This window comes from Geospiza fortis, unplaced genomic scaffold, assembly GCF_000277835.1.
Source record: "Geospiza fortis unplaced genomic scaffold, GeoFor_1.0 scaffold425, whole genome shotgun sequence".
Classification (NCBI taxonomy): Eukaryota; Metazoa; Chordata; class Aves; order Passeriformes; family Thraupidae; genus Geospiza; species Geospiza fortis.
This window is the reverse complement of record NW_005054387.1, coordinates 2,894,760-2,912,825: the sequence shown is the minus strand read 5'-3', so window position 1 is coordinate 2,912,825 and position 18,066 is coordinate 2,894,760. Positions and strand designations below refer to the sequence as shown.

Genomic DNA, 18,066 nt, shown 5'->3' with positions numbered 1-18,066 from the left:
GAGGTTAACTGCAGTTGCTAAAGAGTCCTCATGAAGCCTCATAAACAGGCAAAGAAAGCGAGGATTTACAGGACTGGAAGCTGACTGTTCAAGCATGAACACATGGCACAGCTTCTTGCCAGCACTAGGCATCTACCTTGTTTGTCCTTGTTTGTGCCTTGAGGTAGCTTTATTCCAAGCACAAAGAGGGAGACAGTGTTTACAGCCAGGTGTGTAAACAGCCTCCCTTCGTTTCAGCAATATCTGAATTGTGGTTATTTAAATGACAGTTCATTCTCTGTGGTTCAGTGATGAAATTCAGCATTTTTCTCACCTCCTCCTCCTCCTGTGTTTCCACTGCAGGGCCATTGTGGGCCTCCTGGAAGAGGAGCTTCTTCATTTTACGATACTGCAGGTTGTCCAGTTCTCTCACTGCATCCTTTGTTCTCTGAATCAGGTCTATTAACACTGTTTCGGGCCGCTCTCGAAGAACAAACATGTGCTGCAGAACACAAACAGGTGAGTGGCCTCTCATGCCTCCAATGCACATGCTTTGAGGACACAGTGATGAGCTATAGTTGGGTTTATTAGCCCTCTTCCCTGCACAGGAAGAGAACACCTTCACAGCTAACACTGGTATTATTTTCAGACTCTGCAATCAAGACAGATTTCAGAATGATTGTACCAAAAAATAAAGGTGTAAAAACCCAGAAATAGCATTTTACATGCCATGAAAACTTGCTCACTATAAACCTAGACTTCAGAGACATTATCTACTAGTGGTTAAGTGAGGGAAGAGCAACAAATACCAAATAAAAGCTAAAGGTGCTAGACTGGCTAGTATCTTTAACCAAATGTTAATTAACTCATCAGCTAACTCTCAGTATAAATCCCATTTCCTTGTTTAGAAAAGCCTGGGAATCAAATATTCATCATACAGCTCTGAGTCATAAAATAGGCTGTGAACCTTAGAGCTTGGTCCTGGAACAGCTCCCCACATTCTGCTCTTCTCTTGGAGATATTCACCACATTTCTCTGCAAAGGTGTTATATTTTACCCATAGGTAAAGCAAGAACTGTCTATGTATGTCAGAAGCAGCTTTTGCAGTCTCCAGATGCAATGTGCTGTGGAAGCATGAGTCATTATTAACACCACCACTACTTTCATTTTGTTCCTTTGGAGAACTGCAATGCTGTTTCCAACATGGCACATTCCCTACCTGTCCCTGTAAAGTGGCATGCAGCTGTTTCAGACTATAGTTATGGAAGGAATACGTTCCCAAACGTTTCATTTCCATCAATGTTCTCTTTAATTGCAGCACATTGCTCAAAATAAAACCAATCTGTAGAATTCTGAAATGGCAGGACTATACACCCACACCGAAACCTTTCCTGGATAATTGCATTTACTTTCTGAATAGACAATTTTCAAAGAGGCACAAGTCCCCAGAGCCATTTTTAGGTAAAACCATGCAAAAAGGTGCTGATAAAACCTTCACAAATAGCATCCATTTCCCTGCAATGCAAAAAATTTGGAAAAACATTGTTTAGCAGAAGCAGGGCCAGGATAAAAAGAAACCCAAAATGTCAGAAGCACTGTAAAGAGAATGACAAGTTAGCAAAATTTTGAATGCCACCTGATGCCACAAAGGAAATCCATCAAAGTCACACAAAAAAGCAGCTCCAACACCCAACTTCTCTGAGTTCTGTTCACATGTCAGCCTTTTGCAACAATCTACCCCACTGGCTCTGTCTCCAGACTACAGTGAGCAAAGCCAAGTACCTGCAGCACTCAGGAGCACAAATGAAGAATTAAAAAAGAAGCTAAGAAATAAAGCAAGAAAAAGCCTGCAGACTGCTGAGGCTTTTTCATGCCAAGGAAAAACAGAGGGAGGAAAAACTGGTTTCTTTTGCCTCCTTTTCCCCAGCAGTGGATTTCAGGTACTGCATAAAGCACATTGGAGTGTTCTACAGCACAGAACACAGGGGGAAGTAACAAAAGGTATTTGTTAGCTAATGCACAGCAGCTCTGTCAGAATTAATTATAATCACTGGAATGATTGAGTTTACAAACTAAAACTCTTGACAAGTCAATGGCCATCCAGTGTCACTTGGTGGAGTGACCTTTTATGCTGAGAACTCCAAGGCTGGCTTGGAAAGTCACCTGGGGAACACTCTGAGACACTGCAGACAGGCAGCAAAGCCAGGGCTGCCAGCTCAGTACACCCCACAGCACTCGCAGCTCAAAGGTGTTTGAGCATCATTAACCATAACCTTGTACAGTAGGTGAGACAGATGATCATCACAGGGCACAGCCCCTTTTAATACCACATGGAAATCAGAAAGGACAAGCAAGCCAACCTTCAGAAGCTCCTCTGATGTAGGCCTGTCTTGAGGAATTTTCTGGAGGCAAGAATCTACGAAGTTTCGAAAATAATCAGACCTGTGTCAAGGAGAGGAAAAAAATCCACCTAAGTTAACAACTCAGTTTAATCAATTAAGAAGTCATGATCCTCACATCTGGATACTTATAGCTCCTAGGTCAAGAACTATGGTTCAGTAAACCATAATTAGGAAGTTTTTAACTTTTGAAATTAGTTTACTGTATTTGCTGTATTCAAAAGACAGTTGTTGAGGCTGGGAGGCACAAAATGTTACTACTGTGCTTTATTCTTCTGAAGTTTATGCAACAGACACTTGCCACACACAAGCTGTGTCTTCATCTTGCAAAGCAATACTTCAACAAAACAGGATTTAGAAACTGACAGTGTGGTTTGTAATAAAACAAACACTAAATCCCACAGTTTTGGCTAGCTTGGGAGCTTCAGAAGTTTACTGACCCATGAACGGAATTTTTTACAGGATCTTAAGTTCTTCCAGCAGCCTGTCCTGCTCCTACTACAGTGAAGAGTCTCAAACACATACTTAGTAATTGGTCAATTTTGTGTATGAAATGTATAGTGAATCTAATGAGAACCTTCCAGCTCACATCCTCCCAACAGGACTCCAGCCATTTCAAGAACTCAGCATGACAAAGCACTCCATTTACAGCCATCCCCTCCAACATTCCTCCCTCAGCAATACTCACCATTCATTAGACTGTAGTGTAGGGGATTCATTCTGCGCTATGTGATATAAGGCACTCATTGCGTTCATGTTAAACAAAGGAGGCTTCCTTTCCGCTGCACACAAGAGAAAAGAAGTTTTTATATAGGGAGATAGTGTCATGTTGTTGCTCTTTTTGTTTAGGTTTTTTTTACAGTTTACATCCCTTTAAAAAGAAAACCACATCAGCAAAATCCCTACTGCCTGAACATGGAACCCCAAACCAACCCTACCCTGCAATCAGACAGATATGTTGGCATATGTCCTGTGCCATTGCAGAAGATGAAAGCCCTTTGAAGATCAAATGCCTTGTCCTCTCAAGCTTTTAAATTACGTGGTTTATCACAGTTGAGTTCTCTGACTCATTGTAATGTACTAAAATAGGAGTAAGTTAACAGTAAGCTCTATACTGGGTGTTTAGCCACTAAGCATTCTTGGCTTCATACACCCCCCCTTTGTTTTTTTTTTTTAATCGACAGTTGCTAAAAAGCTAAGAAATATTTCTTTCTAGCAGGACAGCAGTGATGAAGAAAAAGCTGGTTACAAGAACCATCAAATCACACTTAACTGACTAAGCACATGGGCAGGAAGTCAGCAACAGGCCAACTCTTTATACTATTTTGAGAGTTGCCTTCTCTCTTTGGCGCTTCTCTCTTTCAAGCTTGTATTACTCTTATAGACTGACACAGCATGAAAGCCTAATGAGGAAGGAGATGATCTCACTGTAACAACAAAATTGAAGCTTCATCAGAATGTTTATGGGGCAAACTTTATAAAGCTCAGCCTCGCCATAGACATTCCAGAGAAGCTGGTCAGGCCACGAGGATGTTCCTACACTACTGAAAATGTAACAGAAAACTTTCCTTCCTCAAAAAAAATAAACAAGGAAAAAAATAATGCTACTTTTCTTAGTCTGCTCCTCAGTTCTGAGTTGAATAGCAGCACTGAACTATGGATCAGAGATCATGGTACACTCACGGCTATGGCAGGATGGACTAAGCCCTACAAATTCCTCAAAACTGGTAGATTGAGGACTTAAGTCTTTCCTCAAATTCAGCACTTTACCTCCTCTAATCTGTCAGATAACTAGTTGCTGCTATCAAGGATCAGACAGATTATTCATTAGACTATTTCAACTGACTGTTCTCTCTACCTTTTTTTTTTCTCTTAGCTCACCTGAATAAAATAGAAATCTCCTGGAAACCCTGAAACTGAGCCTTCAATAAGACCATTTCTAAGACTAAGTGATAATTTGAGAAGACTACAAGACATCTCATTTCCCTGCTGCCTTCCCATGCTTACTCAAAGCAACACAAATGAGCCAGGCACACGGACCCAGCCTACACTGCTCTGCTGTCCTGACCTAGTCTCACCTCCCACCACGCCAGCAGCCGTAGACGAAGCCCAACACGCTTCATCCTGCAAGAACGCGGCGTGCAGGACTCCCGGGGGTGTGGTGGCCATGAGCTCACTGCATTCCTGGAGCCCTGCAGCCAGCCAAGTCTCCTTACTCCACTCAGAGCAGGATTCTGTCATGACAGTCACACCCCTTCAACTTGCTTTATATTGGCAACCAAGAAGCAAAAAAAAAAAAAACCAACAAAAAAGCCAACAAACAAAATCTCTGTTCTAAATAATCTATTTCACATCCTGGAAGAAAATGAAGCTGACAGTTTGGAATGCCAGACAGCATTTTTAGCTAAACTGTGCAGTTCACATGGATTAGTGCGTTCCTGAGAGCTCTCACTGCCTGGCTGGGTTTCTCCTCCATGGAGGATGGGTTGGAGCAGGAGCAATCAGATCTGACAAGGACTGGAGGACAGCCTCAGGTGTATGGAGCAGTGGCATGCATGGTGTGCTTCAGCCAGGGTGTTTTTGTTCCAAGAAAACATGATGTGTTAAATTGAAACAGAATGCCATACTAACACTGTCCCTTTAAACTCACATCCTGCTTTAAAGGGTCTGTTCTAATGGCAATGTCATCATTTCTTTAGGCTTTGAGTTTCAGGTTGCTGCTTCAAAATTGGATTATTTCTTTTCATTTAAGGAAAAAAAAATCTATTCAGAAGTGACAACACACACTGAATACAGCTTTGAAGTAGTCAACTTCTCCAGAACTTTATCACTGCAGAACTTGTTAATGTATGTGAAATTTTCACAGAAACAAGATCAACTTATAGCACTAAATATATGTCCACATTGGTACCTTTAATGGTTCACTTCTAAAGCTGCTCAGCAATTGACTGTTTTTCAGTTCAGAAGTTAAGTGCCTCTCCCACAGAATGTGAACACCCTTAGTGATATCACTTGGCCACTCTCTTTGTCTATATAACTCTTTTTCTTCAGGTAATGAAAACACCAGCTCCATAAACATCAAACTGGAGACATTCTGGAATTCCAGAAAGCTCTTTTCTCTAAAGCTCAGGGCCCAGAGAAACCAGGACAAGAAAGGGAGCACAAATCTTCTGCACTGTGATTCAACTGAATAAGTTCCAGGTATTAAATAACTTAAATAAATAATTTATAAATATAATTTTTTTCAAAGGAAGTAACTTACCTAACTCAATACAGGTAATTCCAAGAGACCAAACATCTACTTTGCCGTCATACTGCCCTTCATCCATGGCTAAAATCACTTCTGGGGCCATCCTAAGAGAAGAAACTGGTGCTCAAAATAGGCAGTGGAACATATTATCTTCATCAGTATGAAATAGGCTGTTTCCCTGATTTCAGCTACCATAAACAAATATTCCCCAAGCTATCAGGCATGACCATGGGATACTGGGAACAAAGGCCAGGCACCCACACTGGTGCAGGCCTGCAGATGCTGTGTGATGTTCTCCTGTGCTTGCCCAGCTTTCCATCTGTGAGTATCATCACCTTCTCACCCTCCCACATTTCCAATAGTTTAGCTGGCTGACCAACTGTGGTGAAATAATTATAACATGCAGTTGAGTAAACACCACAGATTAGGTGTAAGAGATCAAAAGCATACAAGGGATCTGCAAAGGGGGTGGTTCAGTGAACCTGGCCTTTCCTATGAAAGAAAAAACACTTCAGTTATTTCAACAACCAGACATGGTGAGAATACATGAATTGTTTAAACCACTGGGGGGAGTGATTAAAATATATTACAGATGATTCAATCCCACCTTTACCACTTTAGGTCAGTCTAAGCAGAAAGCAAAATATTTTTATTACTTTTTGTGAACTACAAACACAGGGATACACTATTTCTTGGAACTCAGAGCCTACTTACAACTGAAACTTTTTTTCCTAACCAAGTACATTTTATCATCACCACAACTGGAAGATTACAAAGCTAGCTCCAATAAGCCCAAGTATATTAAATAGCCAATACATGATCCTTTCAGTTCACAAAGCCAGAAATTAGTAAAACTCTTGGCTTACCAATATGGCGTCCCCACAAATGAGTTGGCAGGAGATGCTATGGAAGCAGACCCAAAGTCAGCAAGTTTCACCTGTCCTGGCTCTGTCAGCAGGATGTTCCCTGCCTTGATATCTCTGGTGATAGAACACAAGTGTCAGTATTACTCCACTCCAAAGAAGAAAGCTCCCTGGACAGACTATGAAACACACCAATATTCACATATTCAAGTGCAAAATATTCACATTTCCTCCAAACACAAAGTCTTTAACCATTAGGTTAATTGCTTAAAGTGGCCCTTGATTTTGGATTCTTTTGTCTTACGTGTTAGTCTTGCTAGTGTTTTAGACTACTATAAATCACTTGTTTGGGAGCACAGGGATACTGTGAAAAGAAAATCTCTGCTTACAATGTAGAATTTGGGATGGAGGGGATACAATCAACAAAACAAATGTGTAAGTGTGTATGAGACAGCAAAATGGTAACTACTCACCTATGGATCATATTGTGAGAATGCAAGTATGCTAATCCCTGGAGAGCACCATGGGTAATTGCTGCTATTTCCACTTCTTGCAATGGCTTTTTATGAACTTAAGGAAAGAATTTATGTGAAATTCAACATTACAGAAAACAATACAGTTTGCAGCATGCAAGATTGTTAACAATGTAAACAGAAATACTAAAAGTTCATTTTCACTGGGTTCAGTATGAGAAGCAAATGTAAAAATAGTTCACAGAGTACATTCTATAATCAGATGTAATCTTCTAACTGTAAACCAGCAGCTATTTACTACCAAAGAGACCACTCTCCAACCATAAACTGCATTCCTGTCAGTTATGTGACCAGTCTCCCAAGTAACTTCTTGAGACTCAGTATTGAGTTTTCCATTAATGAAGTGAAACCCCAAACCCCAGAAATTTACAGCAATTCACACACAAATAAATTGTAGTAACACAGATCAGATTCTGGCAGCTCAGCTTTTGGTCCTGAAATGCTTCTGGCAAGGAAAGGAACAACTGACTGGCCACACATATCTCTTCAAAGCCAGGCCACTATAAGAAGCCTGATAGAAAAATGACCATTTAATGAAAGACCTCATCAGCACAACCCTAACACTGCTCTAGTGCTATTCTAGTTAACAGGCCTACAGTTGTTAGTAAGCATTAGGATCAACAGCAAGGGTTTTCAGAAGTAAATCTTGAACTGTCATGGCCGGAGAACCTAAAACTCAGAAGCAAACAAATAGCTGACTTTAAAATGATACAAACTAATGAGAAACTAAGCACCTTGGAAAACCAGTATTCTACAGAAAACCCACTACAACTATGCACGAATTTGACAAATTGCACCTATTTATACACACTCTGGCCCCAGACAAAACTATAAACTCAAGGAAAATTCTGTGATGCTGTAACGCCCTAGTTCAGTACTCTACTTCTGACTTTCCATGAAATAAACACGTGTGACTCACTTACCTTCTAGTAAGTCTGATGCTGATCCTAAACAATATTCCATAACAAGCTGTTATAGGAAGAAATCAAAGTAGTTAGAAAATCTATTATAGTAAATACACGTTTTTTAGACTTGTCTGGAGAAATCTAGAACCAATTCCTGGAGCACAGAGTGCAGGCTGCCATAACAAAGCAAGTACTGCTTGTACCATAAACTCCATCCCAGGATTGTCACACTGACCCCTCCCACAAGTGCCGCTCTAACTGGAAATTAAGCATAACCCTCCTGTGTAAGATACCAAGCAACACCACTTGTAAGGAAGGCCAAAGCACATTCATGACCAGTTAGATATTGTATTACATATCATATTTTATATGCACATACTTAACAGGAATGTAAATTGCACTTAACAAGCTTATCAGAGTATTAAAGGGCTATTTAGGGATTTACTTAAGATTCTGTCCCAGTCAGATTTCAAAAAGAGAAACTAAAACTTTGCCCTACAGATTTATTGAAGCTAACTCACAAAACAGTACTTACAACTTAAACTATTAGTTGAATAATATTAATTTCTTTAGTATATTGCCCTACAAAACTTTATTAGTGATGGGTGTGCATTATTTCAAATACTCAGATTATCAAACTAAATACACTAGAACAGCAACACTTAATCTAAGTAAAAAGGCAAATTTCCTTAAATCTTGGTTCCAGAATGTACATGCAGTTTGTTGAGCACCTGTAAGGCCCTTGGCTATGCTCATCTCAGTCTGCACAACACTAGCACCCAGGTGCCTCCCAAAATCCAGCTGGAGGGATTTCAAAGCACCTTTAAGCAAGGCAAGAGAAGTGCAGAGCAGCATTTGCTTACCCATGCTGTATGCTCCCGCAGATAGCAGCCTTTGTATTCTATACTGTTAGGGTGTTTTATTCTTTGGAGGAACTTGACTTCCTTAATAATATCCTGCCATTTCTGTAGGGAATAAAAGAAACAGAAAGACTTTTTAGAACTGTTACCTTTTTGTTGTTGTTGTTACTATGTAGGTTAATTATTTTAAGAGGCAAAACTATCTCAAGGTTCAAATCAAAGTAAGTTTGTATCATCACTACGATATTCATTGCTTAACTCCTCAGCAAACCCACAAAATAAGTTGCTGATCAATTAGGCTGTATGCAAGGATCTCTCATCAATGTAATGTTTTATGTTTATATATTTGTATGTGTGCATAGGATATACTGGTAAACACTTAATATCTGAACAAGTCCTCAAAAAAGAAGTGATCCTCTACTAAGGGATACCAATTCTGTTGCCAAATCAAACATACACCCCAACCTGAAAGAAATGTGGGTGATAAGTGTCCTTCAGCAGGATCCCCTGCCTCTCTCAACTCTTGTTACTACACAGACCTATCCCTACTAGTCACTATATTACACTGGATGAGGCTCCCTTTATCAGTTGCCAACTATCTAAGTACATTCTTGATAATGTTTCTCTATTACTAGTTTAATCTTTACAAGGGCCAATTTAAAATGAGTTACCTACTAGATAAAGGAATGGTTCTGCTGGAGAAAAAAAAATAAAGAGATAAAACAAAGTCAGGTTTATAATAAGGGGAGCTCTGTTAGTGCAACTTTAAAGCAGAGAAGAGGCCAAAATGTCAAGTTCCAATGTGTGCCCAGACACTGACATTGCTTGCCTTGGACACCTCCAAGTCCCCCCATGTGCTGCACATCCACATCTCAGGCAGAAAAGGCATGAGTCTGAGAGTGCAACAGCAAAACTACAACTACAGAAAGTACCTTCAATACCAAATGCAGTAGCTGAAACCATTTAAGTATGGAGCTATAAACGTAAGAGTGTTGACACTGAAAATGTTTTTGAGCAAGAGTATCAGTTCTGAAGTTAACCAGAGGGAGAGGAACCCAACACCAAAAGGCTCAAAAGCTGCTTTCCAGGTCCTGTTAATCTCTCAGCACACTCTTCCTCACATGTTGGTATGTGGGTAGTATTCACAGAGGGACAGAGGGCCCATCTACCCTGAGGCTTTGGAAAACATGTGCAAAACCTCAATAACAATTTTAGGGTTAGAGAAACACATGAAACCAGGGAACACAGAAGCCCACAACTGAGGCAGCTGATTGACTACATTAAGTACTTCTCAACACCAAAATTGCTATAGAATTATACAGTGCAGCTGTAACAAACTCTTTCACTGACACTGGAGTGACTTAGTTGCCTTTAACCTTCAGCCTCAAAGGCTTTGAGGTACTAAGTAATAAAAGCCAAACCAAGAAAGCATCATGTTAAATTTCTATACTGGGAAGAGAGAAGTCACGTATTAGTCAAGAAGTATTCATTATTTCCTTCATTAATAAAAAAGCTCCAAGATCACATTAAGAGCACAGTACTACATTTTTCAAAGGTTTTAAACCTATTCTTAGTATAAAATATGACCTTATTTGAGAGAATAATTTTTCCCACCAATGATAAAATCTTATTATGAAACCAAATGATAACAGAATGCCCTTAATCAATTTTCTTTACATAGGCTCGATCATAACTCCAGTGAACTTCTGAACAAAACAAATAAATATGGATGTAAAATAGAAAGTGTTTTAATCCTGGTCTTATTACTTTCTTCAAAATAAAGAAACATACGCATTGAAGACAAACAAAAGCTATTTCTGAAGCATGCACAGTTTGTTTCATTCATGTGAATAGAGTATTTATAGCTCACAGTAATTAAAACAGTAGGACAAGTAGCAAGTACAAATTATTCTTTCATCAGTACACAGTTAAACAAGTCACCGCAGCAACAAAACAGAAACAGGCATAGCAAATTTAACTCTGAAGCTAGAATTTAGGACTGCTGGAGAGACACTGCCACCTCTACCTCCTACACAGACACACACACACAGAGGAAGGAATAGTTCACCCCCTTGGAGTGCAGATGATCAATACACAAAAGGCAGGCACAGAAAGCAATGAGCTGTTAGTCGAACTCATCAGAGCAAGACTGCGGCTAAGATTGGAATATAGAGAATGGAGGGAGAGAACCATAAATGCTTTGGACAACATGCTTATGAGAAATACTTCTGCTGAAAAATCATGCCACAATTTGATAGATGTTATTTACCAGAAATAATATCAAATTAGCTGCTTGTGTCATCTTGGGCTTTTCAAGAATCTGTATTAGCACTTAAACGCTTCAAGTATAAAATCAACTCTCTGTGCTAAGCATCCCAGGGAAAGGAGACACATCTGGGGTAGCCATGAAAACACTTAATGCCTAAATCTCAGAGGCCCACTTCTACAGACCCTTCTGCAAAGACTGCCTTAATCCCTGGCTCTGGCAATTCTTCTGGAATTATGCTGCTGTTCAGATTTTCACACTCATTCATTCACCACTCTTTTGCCTTTGTTTCAGCTGCTCATGAGCACAGTCATTCAGGGAGGGATGCACTCTGCCTCACTACTTGGTACAAGCAAGACTCCCTCTCACTACTGCATCCATTTCTATCATTCCTTTGTCCTGGTTTTTTGGAAAGGTATTTAAAATGGAACATTTAAGGGCAGTAAGACACCAACATACAAACTCATAATATAATTTTCTTCCCCTGTCTACACATTTCTGTGGTCCCAAAAAGAGCCCTCTGCATCTGAAAGAAGAGAGTTCCACCTCTCTTTTTTCAGGAGCGGACTATACAGAAATACACTGAACAGTAAATTGATTTATTTACACAGGACTCTTATTCACCTTTACAGTTATAGAAAATATTTCTCCTGCAGGAACCCAAGCAAACTAAAATCATCCCAATACAGTAATTATTTGCAATGATCAAGGTTTGATATACAGTATGTTCTACATACCTCATTGGACTGCTTCCCACTATATGACATTTTCTTGATGGCCACCACTTCATTGGTGCGCACATCACGTGCCTGTAACAGGAAAACACAATCCATCAGTTGCTCCAGGCCCCAGCTTTCCATAAGATGCAAACCACACACAATCATCAAATAATCTCTAGTCTTAGTTAATTTTTGCAGAGCATTAAAATAAAATATCTTCCAAGAGGTGTGACTGCTGCAAGAATTAGAAATTTCTTTCCAAAGTGAAAGGGAGACAAGGTGCGACATTCTCCATGCTCAGCATCTACCAAGTCTCTGCAGGAGTCAATCATTGACTTAAACTAAAAATCAGCTCTGATTCAAGTAGAAGGGATTTTCCCTAAATCAACTTCTCTCCCTGCCCAGGTCCATTCCACATGAAACAGAAGCAAGGCTCAGCCAGCCAGTTCCATTCAATCCACATGGAAAGATGCCATATGATGCACTGGAGATAGCCACCAGTGTCTAGAGCAGGTTTCTCCCCAGTGCTCCCAAAAATTAGCTTTTGTGTCTTAAAGGAAGGCAGATGATACAGAGAGACACGGCAGCAATCCAAGTGACCCATCTTCAGATGAGGCTTCTCAGTTTCATAGTATTGTTATTTACACTGCACCATAAATGTACATAGTTTTTCACACTTCAAAGCCAAACTTCTTGACTTCAGACAGCAACAATGCAAGGCAAGGACTAAACAAGAAGCTTTGTTTAATTCAGCACCAAAGCAAGGGCTCATTCCCCAGAGCAGGAGAAGAGGCAGCACCTTGCAGGAAGGATGGCTCCAAATAAGATCCCAGATTTCCTCTGCTAGAGATTTCAGCAGCACAGGAGGGTGGTGAAGGAAAGACCTCTGAGTCTCTCTGATAATGATAATCAACTTGGACATGAAGCCAAATGATATAAATCAGAATAATGTGCACCACAGCATTCACAGATGACTGATGAAAATGTTGATTTTTAATATATTTGTACTATCAAGCACAACCTACCAGAACATGGATTAATGAAGTACTAGGGCTCTGCCTTCTGTAAAAAGGTTTTTCAGTCATGTTTTAATTCTGCTGCTCATTAAAGAGACTCCCAGAATTCCCTGCCAGTCTTTATTTCAACTGGCTATGATAAGCTTGAACCAATACTATTTTTACTTTTCTTTCTGTTTCAGAGGATCCTCTCACTGATAGTACTTGGAAGAGTTGGGTGGGGTGTGATTATTTTTGTTGTTTGAGACAAAAAAGAATAAAATTCTGCCTGTTAGATCTTTACTGACTAAACACAACCTCTGAAACATTCAACTGTGTGAAAAACTGCCAATAAAGCAGGGAAGCAAAATACTACAGTAAAGCAGAAGGAACCCAGCTCTAACAAAAGAGAGTGGGTTATTCTTCTGCTCCATCTGCAGTGTTCCAGTGTAGTAGGTTTCCTGTGTCAAGCAAAAGCTATTATTACACTGCAGAGCAGGGAGTAGGGTAAGGATAATACCAAAAATGATTCAGAGGTGCCAGACTTGCAGTTTCTAAGAAACTAAAACCATGAGGTGAACCAACAAAATTCATATCAATTATAAATGAAAAAAAAGAAAAAAAGGAACTTTCTGCTATGAAGGATGCAACAGAAACAAAGAGAAAGGAGTAAGATCAATATATATCATCCATAGGTGGAATCACTGCTAAAAGGGAAGGAAGATGGGCACAACTATTTATCAAGCACATTTTTTGGTGCAGGCTGTATGCCATGAAAGCCGCCTGGAGAGAGGATGCTTTGCATCAGAAAACCCAAGCAAACAACACCTGACAGAGGTCGCTGAACACCTACAGTCCTAGAGAGAGAGAACTGTCCTGGCTGACACCCCAGAAATATTAAAATCACAGAGTTGCATTTGCTTTTTTTAGTTTCCCTGTGATCTTGGATAATTGAAAAACAATTCCTAGACAAAAGCCAGGAGGATGTGCAAGACCAGCTCCCTTTAACCACCCAAATGAGCAAGGCTTGTTTCATGGTAGACATGTATGCACATATATCCTGCTTTCTTCCAAAAACTCCACACAAAGGATCAACATCTGGTGACCAGAGCAGCTTCAGCATTGATACAGGCAAAGTATGCACAAAGAAAAAGTGGAGTATGTCACTGGCTTCAGTAATATCATTTAGAGCAGTTATTAACTATAATCCAATATTATGTTAATTAGAGAAAGTTTAATTGTTTGCAGTAGCAGAATCAAAATTTTGTCAAAAACCTTAAGTTTTATTTCTAGCTTTACAGAGGAATAAAGTATACCCAAGAGACAGGATCTCCTATGTTTTAGTTCTTCGTGCTTATTTAATTCACATTAAATTTCCCTCTCCATGTTGACTCTTTGATCTTTTGGGCTTCTGTTTGAAAGACGGGGCACAGTGCATGGAACAGTTTCAGATTCAACATCTCAGAACCATTAGTAATTAAAAAGACACAACACAAAACTTACAGGTTTAAACTTCCTAAAACAGAAATAGCAATGGAGTGTCTTTATCAGAAACCTTCTCTTGACAAAAATGAAGCCCCTACATGGGCTGGGGTTGTGTGATGCACTGCTTAGACTCGTCTTTATGCAAGTGCCAAATCGGAGGTACTTTCTGACAAAAAAGCACAATCCAAATGCCAGCAAGTAATTGCACTCTATAGTGAGTAAATACCGATCTATAATGAACTGGTGATTTAAAATGGTGAGGGAGAAAGAGAAAGAATGGCTAGAAATTAATGGCCTCCGAGTTGCAATTGCTTTGGAGATGGAGCTGGTAATGGGCCATCAGCCCTTACCACAAGGACAAAGTTCAGGCAGGCTACAAAAACCTCATGGCAGCCTCCTGCTGGTGTTTGGGAATGCTGTTTGCTTCCAGCTCACAGCCTATCTGCAGCTGCATTATGGGTTTCCATATCTGTGTGGTCCATGCATGCCTCTGAAAGATACAGTGTTCCAAAAAAACTTCCACAATATTTCTTCAATAATATTTCCACATAGCAGGAAGACAGATTTGTCAGTTCCCTCCCTTGATATTCACTCTTTAACCAAAGTGAGGTGAATTTAAGGCCACAGGTGAATATTGTTTCGTTAAAAAACACTTCCTCCCCCAGATCTGTTCCCAGACAGTGGTGGCTCATAGTTTTAAGCAGGGAACAAAATTAAGAAGCTTTTCCTAATTAGTTCATCTGTGCTGCATTAAATTTGTGCTGGAAGGTTCCCAACATGGTCTGCTGCAATTATTAACACTGAATAGGCATCTCATAAAATAGTGACACAAATGGCTTTCTGAAGGAAAATTGGCAGGTCTGGCCACACCTCCTATAATTATAAACGTGAAAAGGTTTTCTGAGGAAAGCGTTTTTTAATGAAGGCCCCACAATATTTGGTTGGCACACAGCAAGCTGCACTGAGGTTGCCATGAGGATCCCGTTCATGTCAGGTAAGTACTATGCAGATGGATACCGGGACTCTTGCCTGCAGTAGGAATGGATGTGACAGGACAAATGACAACAAAAGCACCCAAACTCCGGTGTCAAACATAAAGAATGGCTTTAAGGGAGCCTGGGGGTATGCACAAAGGGGAAAAGAACTCAATTTCACTCAAGGAGCAAGAGGTGATAAGGAGATGATCAGACCAAGAGAAGTGCGCTGCCAGTTAGAATTGATGGAGCAGAAGTCCACGTTTTAATTTGCACATAAATCCCTGCTTACAACATAATGATGCACCTAAAGGGCAAGGACAAAGTTTCCAGGGGTTTTTTTTGTTGTATGCAAACATCTCGCAGAGACTGCAAGTTTGTGAAAGGATTGAGACCATACAGACACACAAGATAACACCTCTGCCCCAAACACCACACAAAAAAGTCATAGTAGTTAGTTTCTTTTCCTCATTATGCTCAAAAAAGTCTACACCCACAGTTTAAAAAGAAATACAGCTAAAATTCACAAGTCATGGTGCTACTTACAAAATAAACTGCTCCGAAGCTTCCATGGCCAATCTCTCGGAGATCTGTGAAGAGCTTTTCTGGATCTTCTTTGAAGAAGAGCTCTGCAATTTCGGGGTCCTTCAGGCTGCCCGCTCGGCTGGTTGATGGCATCCTGCTGGGCAGTCAGCCGACCGACTATCTGGGTTTAAAGTGCTGCTTCAACCCTTGGCTCATCTGTATGAATGGAGCCTCTTCAGCATGGATTACTGCAAGAAAAAGATTGCAATCCTTCACTGCTTATCCTCTGCTCAAAGAGCCCGAAACAAGCCACAGCAAAGCAGCTTCCACTTCCTCCAGAGCAGGCAGCCCTGGTGCTGGGATAATGTCACAGCCCCACTGTGACACCAGTCAAGCACTTCATCTAGGACAGAAACCAAAATCAAAACACAAAATGAGGCGCATTCCACGCTCCAGCATCTGCTCAATCACCTGCAGAGCAGCTAGAGAATCTCTGACCTACAGCGACAGCCAGTTCATCACCAGTGAGTCCACGTTACTGTGACACCCTCCCTCTGAAGAGCTACACCCACTGTGTCCTAAAATATTGTTTGGATTTTGTGATGTCTATCACAAAGTGCCTGTTCTTCAGAGGTTTACTTGCAAGCCCTTTCTTCAGAGAAACAGCATCCAGAACAGGAGATACCCGATTCCACACCCGCTGCTCCTCCTTCTGCTCTGCTTCAGCAGAGGCAAATACACATTGAAATTGTGACTGGCATATGAGACAATGGACAATAGGCCATTGGCAAACACTTTCTTCAGAGGAACTTGCAACTTCAGACACAACTGGGAATGTATAAAATTCTTTCTGTCTGCACCATGAATTCACTTTCATTTACTACAAGCTTTGTGTCTTGGAATCTATCCAAAATAAAAGTATACTGTTAAGTTGTGCTAAAATCTTACTATATCTTTACAACAGGTGATGCCAAAAAACCACTATAAATAAAAAGCCTTTTTCTATTCCTCTTAAAGGGAGGTCTTAGGATTTCCTATCAAATCCCTGTAAATTATCACTAATAAAAACAATTCTGTCACTGGCAAACAGTTAATCACACATCTCTCTTCTTTCCAAAAAAATCTGTCTGGCCAAGACTTGTGCTTTTTTAATTTCTATTTTGTATCTCAAATTTGTTTCTGTAAAAAGTTGGGGGTTTATTTCCATTATGAAGATGTGAAACACAACAAGCCTGAGTTTAAACAACACATCAGAAGGCCCTGTCCATTTCTCCTCCCCTTCTGGACACTATCAACTCCACCTTTTTCCAAGCCTCTAGACCATCAATGAATCATTTGTCTTCCAGTCCCTGCAGAGCAATTCCTGCAAGGATGGAAAAAGACATATTCCTGCATGTTTGTGCTCAGTGGTTCTCTTTTCTGGAGAGCTGCAGCATGTGCAAGTCCCATAGCCTGCTCCTTGCTAGAGACCTCCCAGCACTGCTGCAGAGCCTGGCTGTGAAACACAGCCGAGATGTACCTGGCTGTAAACTCCACAGGAATCTCCAGTTTTTCTGAGGAAGACATGCATGGGAGAGAGAAAGCACAGAAGGGAAGCAAAATCCAGCATTTTCCTTCAAGCAGTCAGCATTCAAAGAGTTTTATAATGCAACCCAGAATGCATTTCCGTGATAGCCTGCTCTCAGGGGAGAAGGAGAAGCTGACACTGAAATCCCAGTGGTGGACCAAGCAGAGGAACAGATACACACACACAGAAAATATGCAGCTGCTCACAACTCTGCCACACTGCACTGCTGAGCACTCACACATTTCCTATGATGCAGGATCACTGCAGGAGCCTTGGAACAACCAGCATCTGCACACAGCTGCCAGGGAGGCCGAGTGGGATGCACAGGATCGGGACTGTGATATCCCCACCTTCCCTTGCATAACACCATAACTAATACCGTGTGGGAAGGGAAATAATTAGCTCTAGCTCAGCCCATACCTGAAGCACACTACATTTATGAAAGCTGGAGAAAAAGTGGGGGTTTTGTTATTTTTTCTTCTTTTTCATATATCAACAGTATTCCACTTGATTCCAGCTCTAGCAAGCACGTAACACTGAAAGACAACTGTTTCACATTTACAGCCCCCAACAAAACAATAGACAAAAAGCATGTCAGAAAAGCAAGAGAAAGGAGCTGGGGGAAGGGAGCTGATAACCAGAGCACACTCAGTATTATTGAAGGAATGTTTCTTGGATCGACGGTAATGATGTCATGTTCCATCTTTTAAGAAGCATCAGATTCTTACAAAAAGGACATTGTTGTT

General features: G+C 40.6%; 2 protein-coding genes across 2 annotated transcripts in view; one reads left to right on the top strand and one right to left on the bottom strand.

The window, feature by feature from the left end:
* The window catches only part of TAOK1 (TAO kinase 1), a 31,487-nt gene extending 15,486 nt beyond the window's left edge, over window positions 1-16,001 (bottom strand). The window contains exons 1-10 of the mRNA XM_005425439.3: window positions 15,775-16,001; window positions 11,793-11,864; window positions 8,793-8,894; window positions 7,948-7,993; window positions 6,965-7,061; window positions 6,495-6,608; window positions 5,641-5,732; window positions 3,067-3,160; window positions 2,340-2,421; window positions 314-481 (exon numbers count right to left, since the gene is read on the bottom strand). Coding sequence (XP_005425496.1) covers window positions 314-481; window positions 2,340-2,421; window positions 3,067-3,160; window positions 5,641-5,732; window positions 6,495-6,608; window positions 6,965-7,061; window positions 7,948-7,993; window positions 8,793-8,894; window positions 11,793-11,864; window positions 15,775-15,906 — 999 coding nt within the window. The 5' untranslated portion in view covers window positions 15,907-16,001. The remainder of the gene's footprint in view (window positions 1-313; window positions 482-2,339; window positions 2,422-3,066; window positions 3,161-5,640; window positions 5,733-6,494; window positions 6,609-6,964; window positions 7,062-7,947; window positions 7,994-8,792; window positions 8,895-11,792; window positions 11,865-15,774) is intronic.
* Window positions 16,002-16,186: 185 nt separating this feature from the next.
* Window positions 16,187-18,066, top strand: part of NUFIP2 (nuclear FMR1 interacting protein 2) — a 70,400-nt gene continuing 68,520 nt past the window's right edge. The window contains exon 1 of the mRNA XM_014308845.2: window positions 16,187-16,277. Within this exon, the coding sequence (XP_014164320.1) occupies window positions 16,187-16,277 (91 nt within the window). The remainder of the gene's footprint in view (window positions 16,278-18,066) is intronic.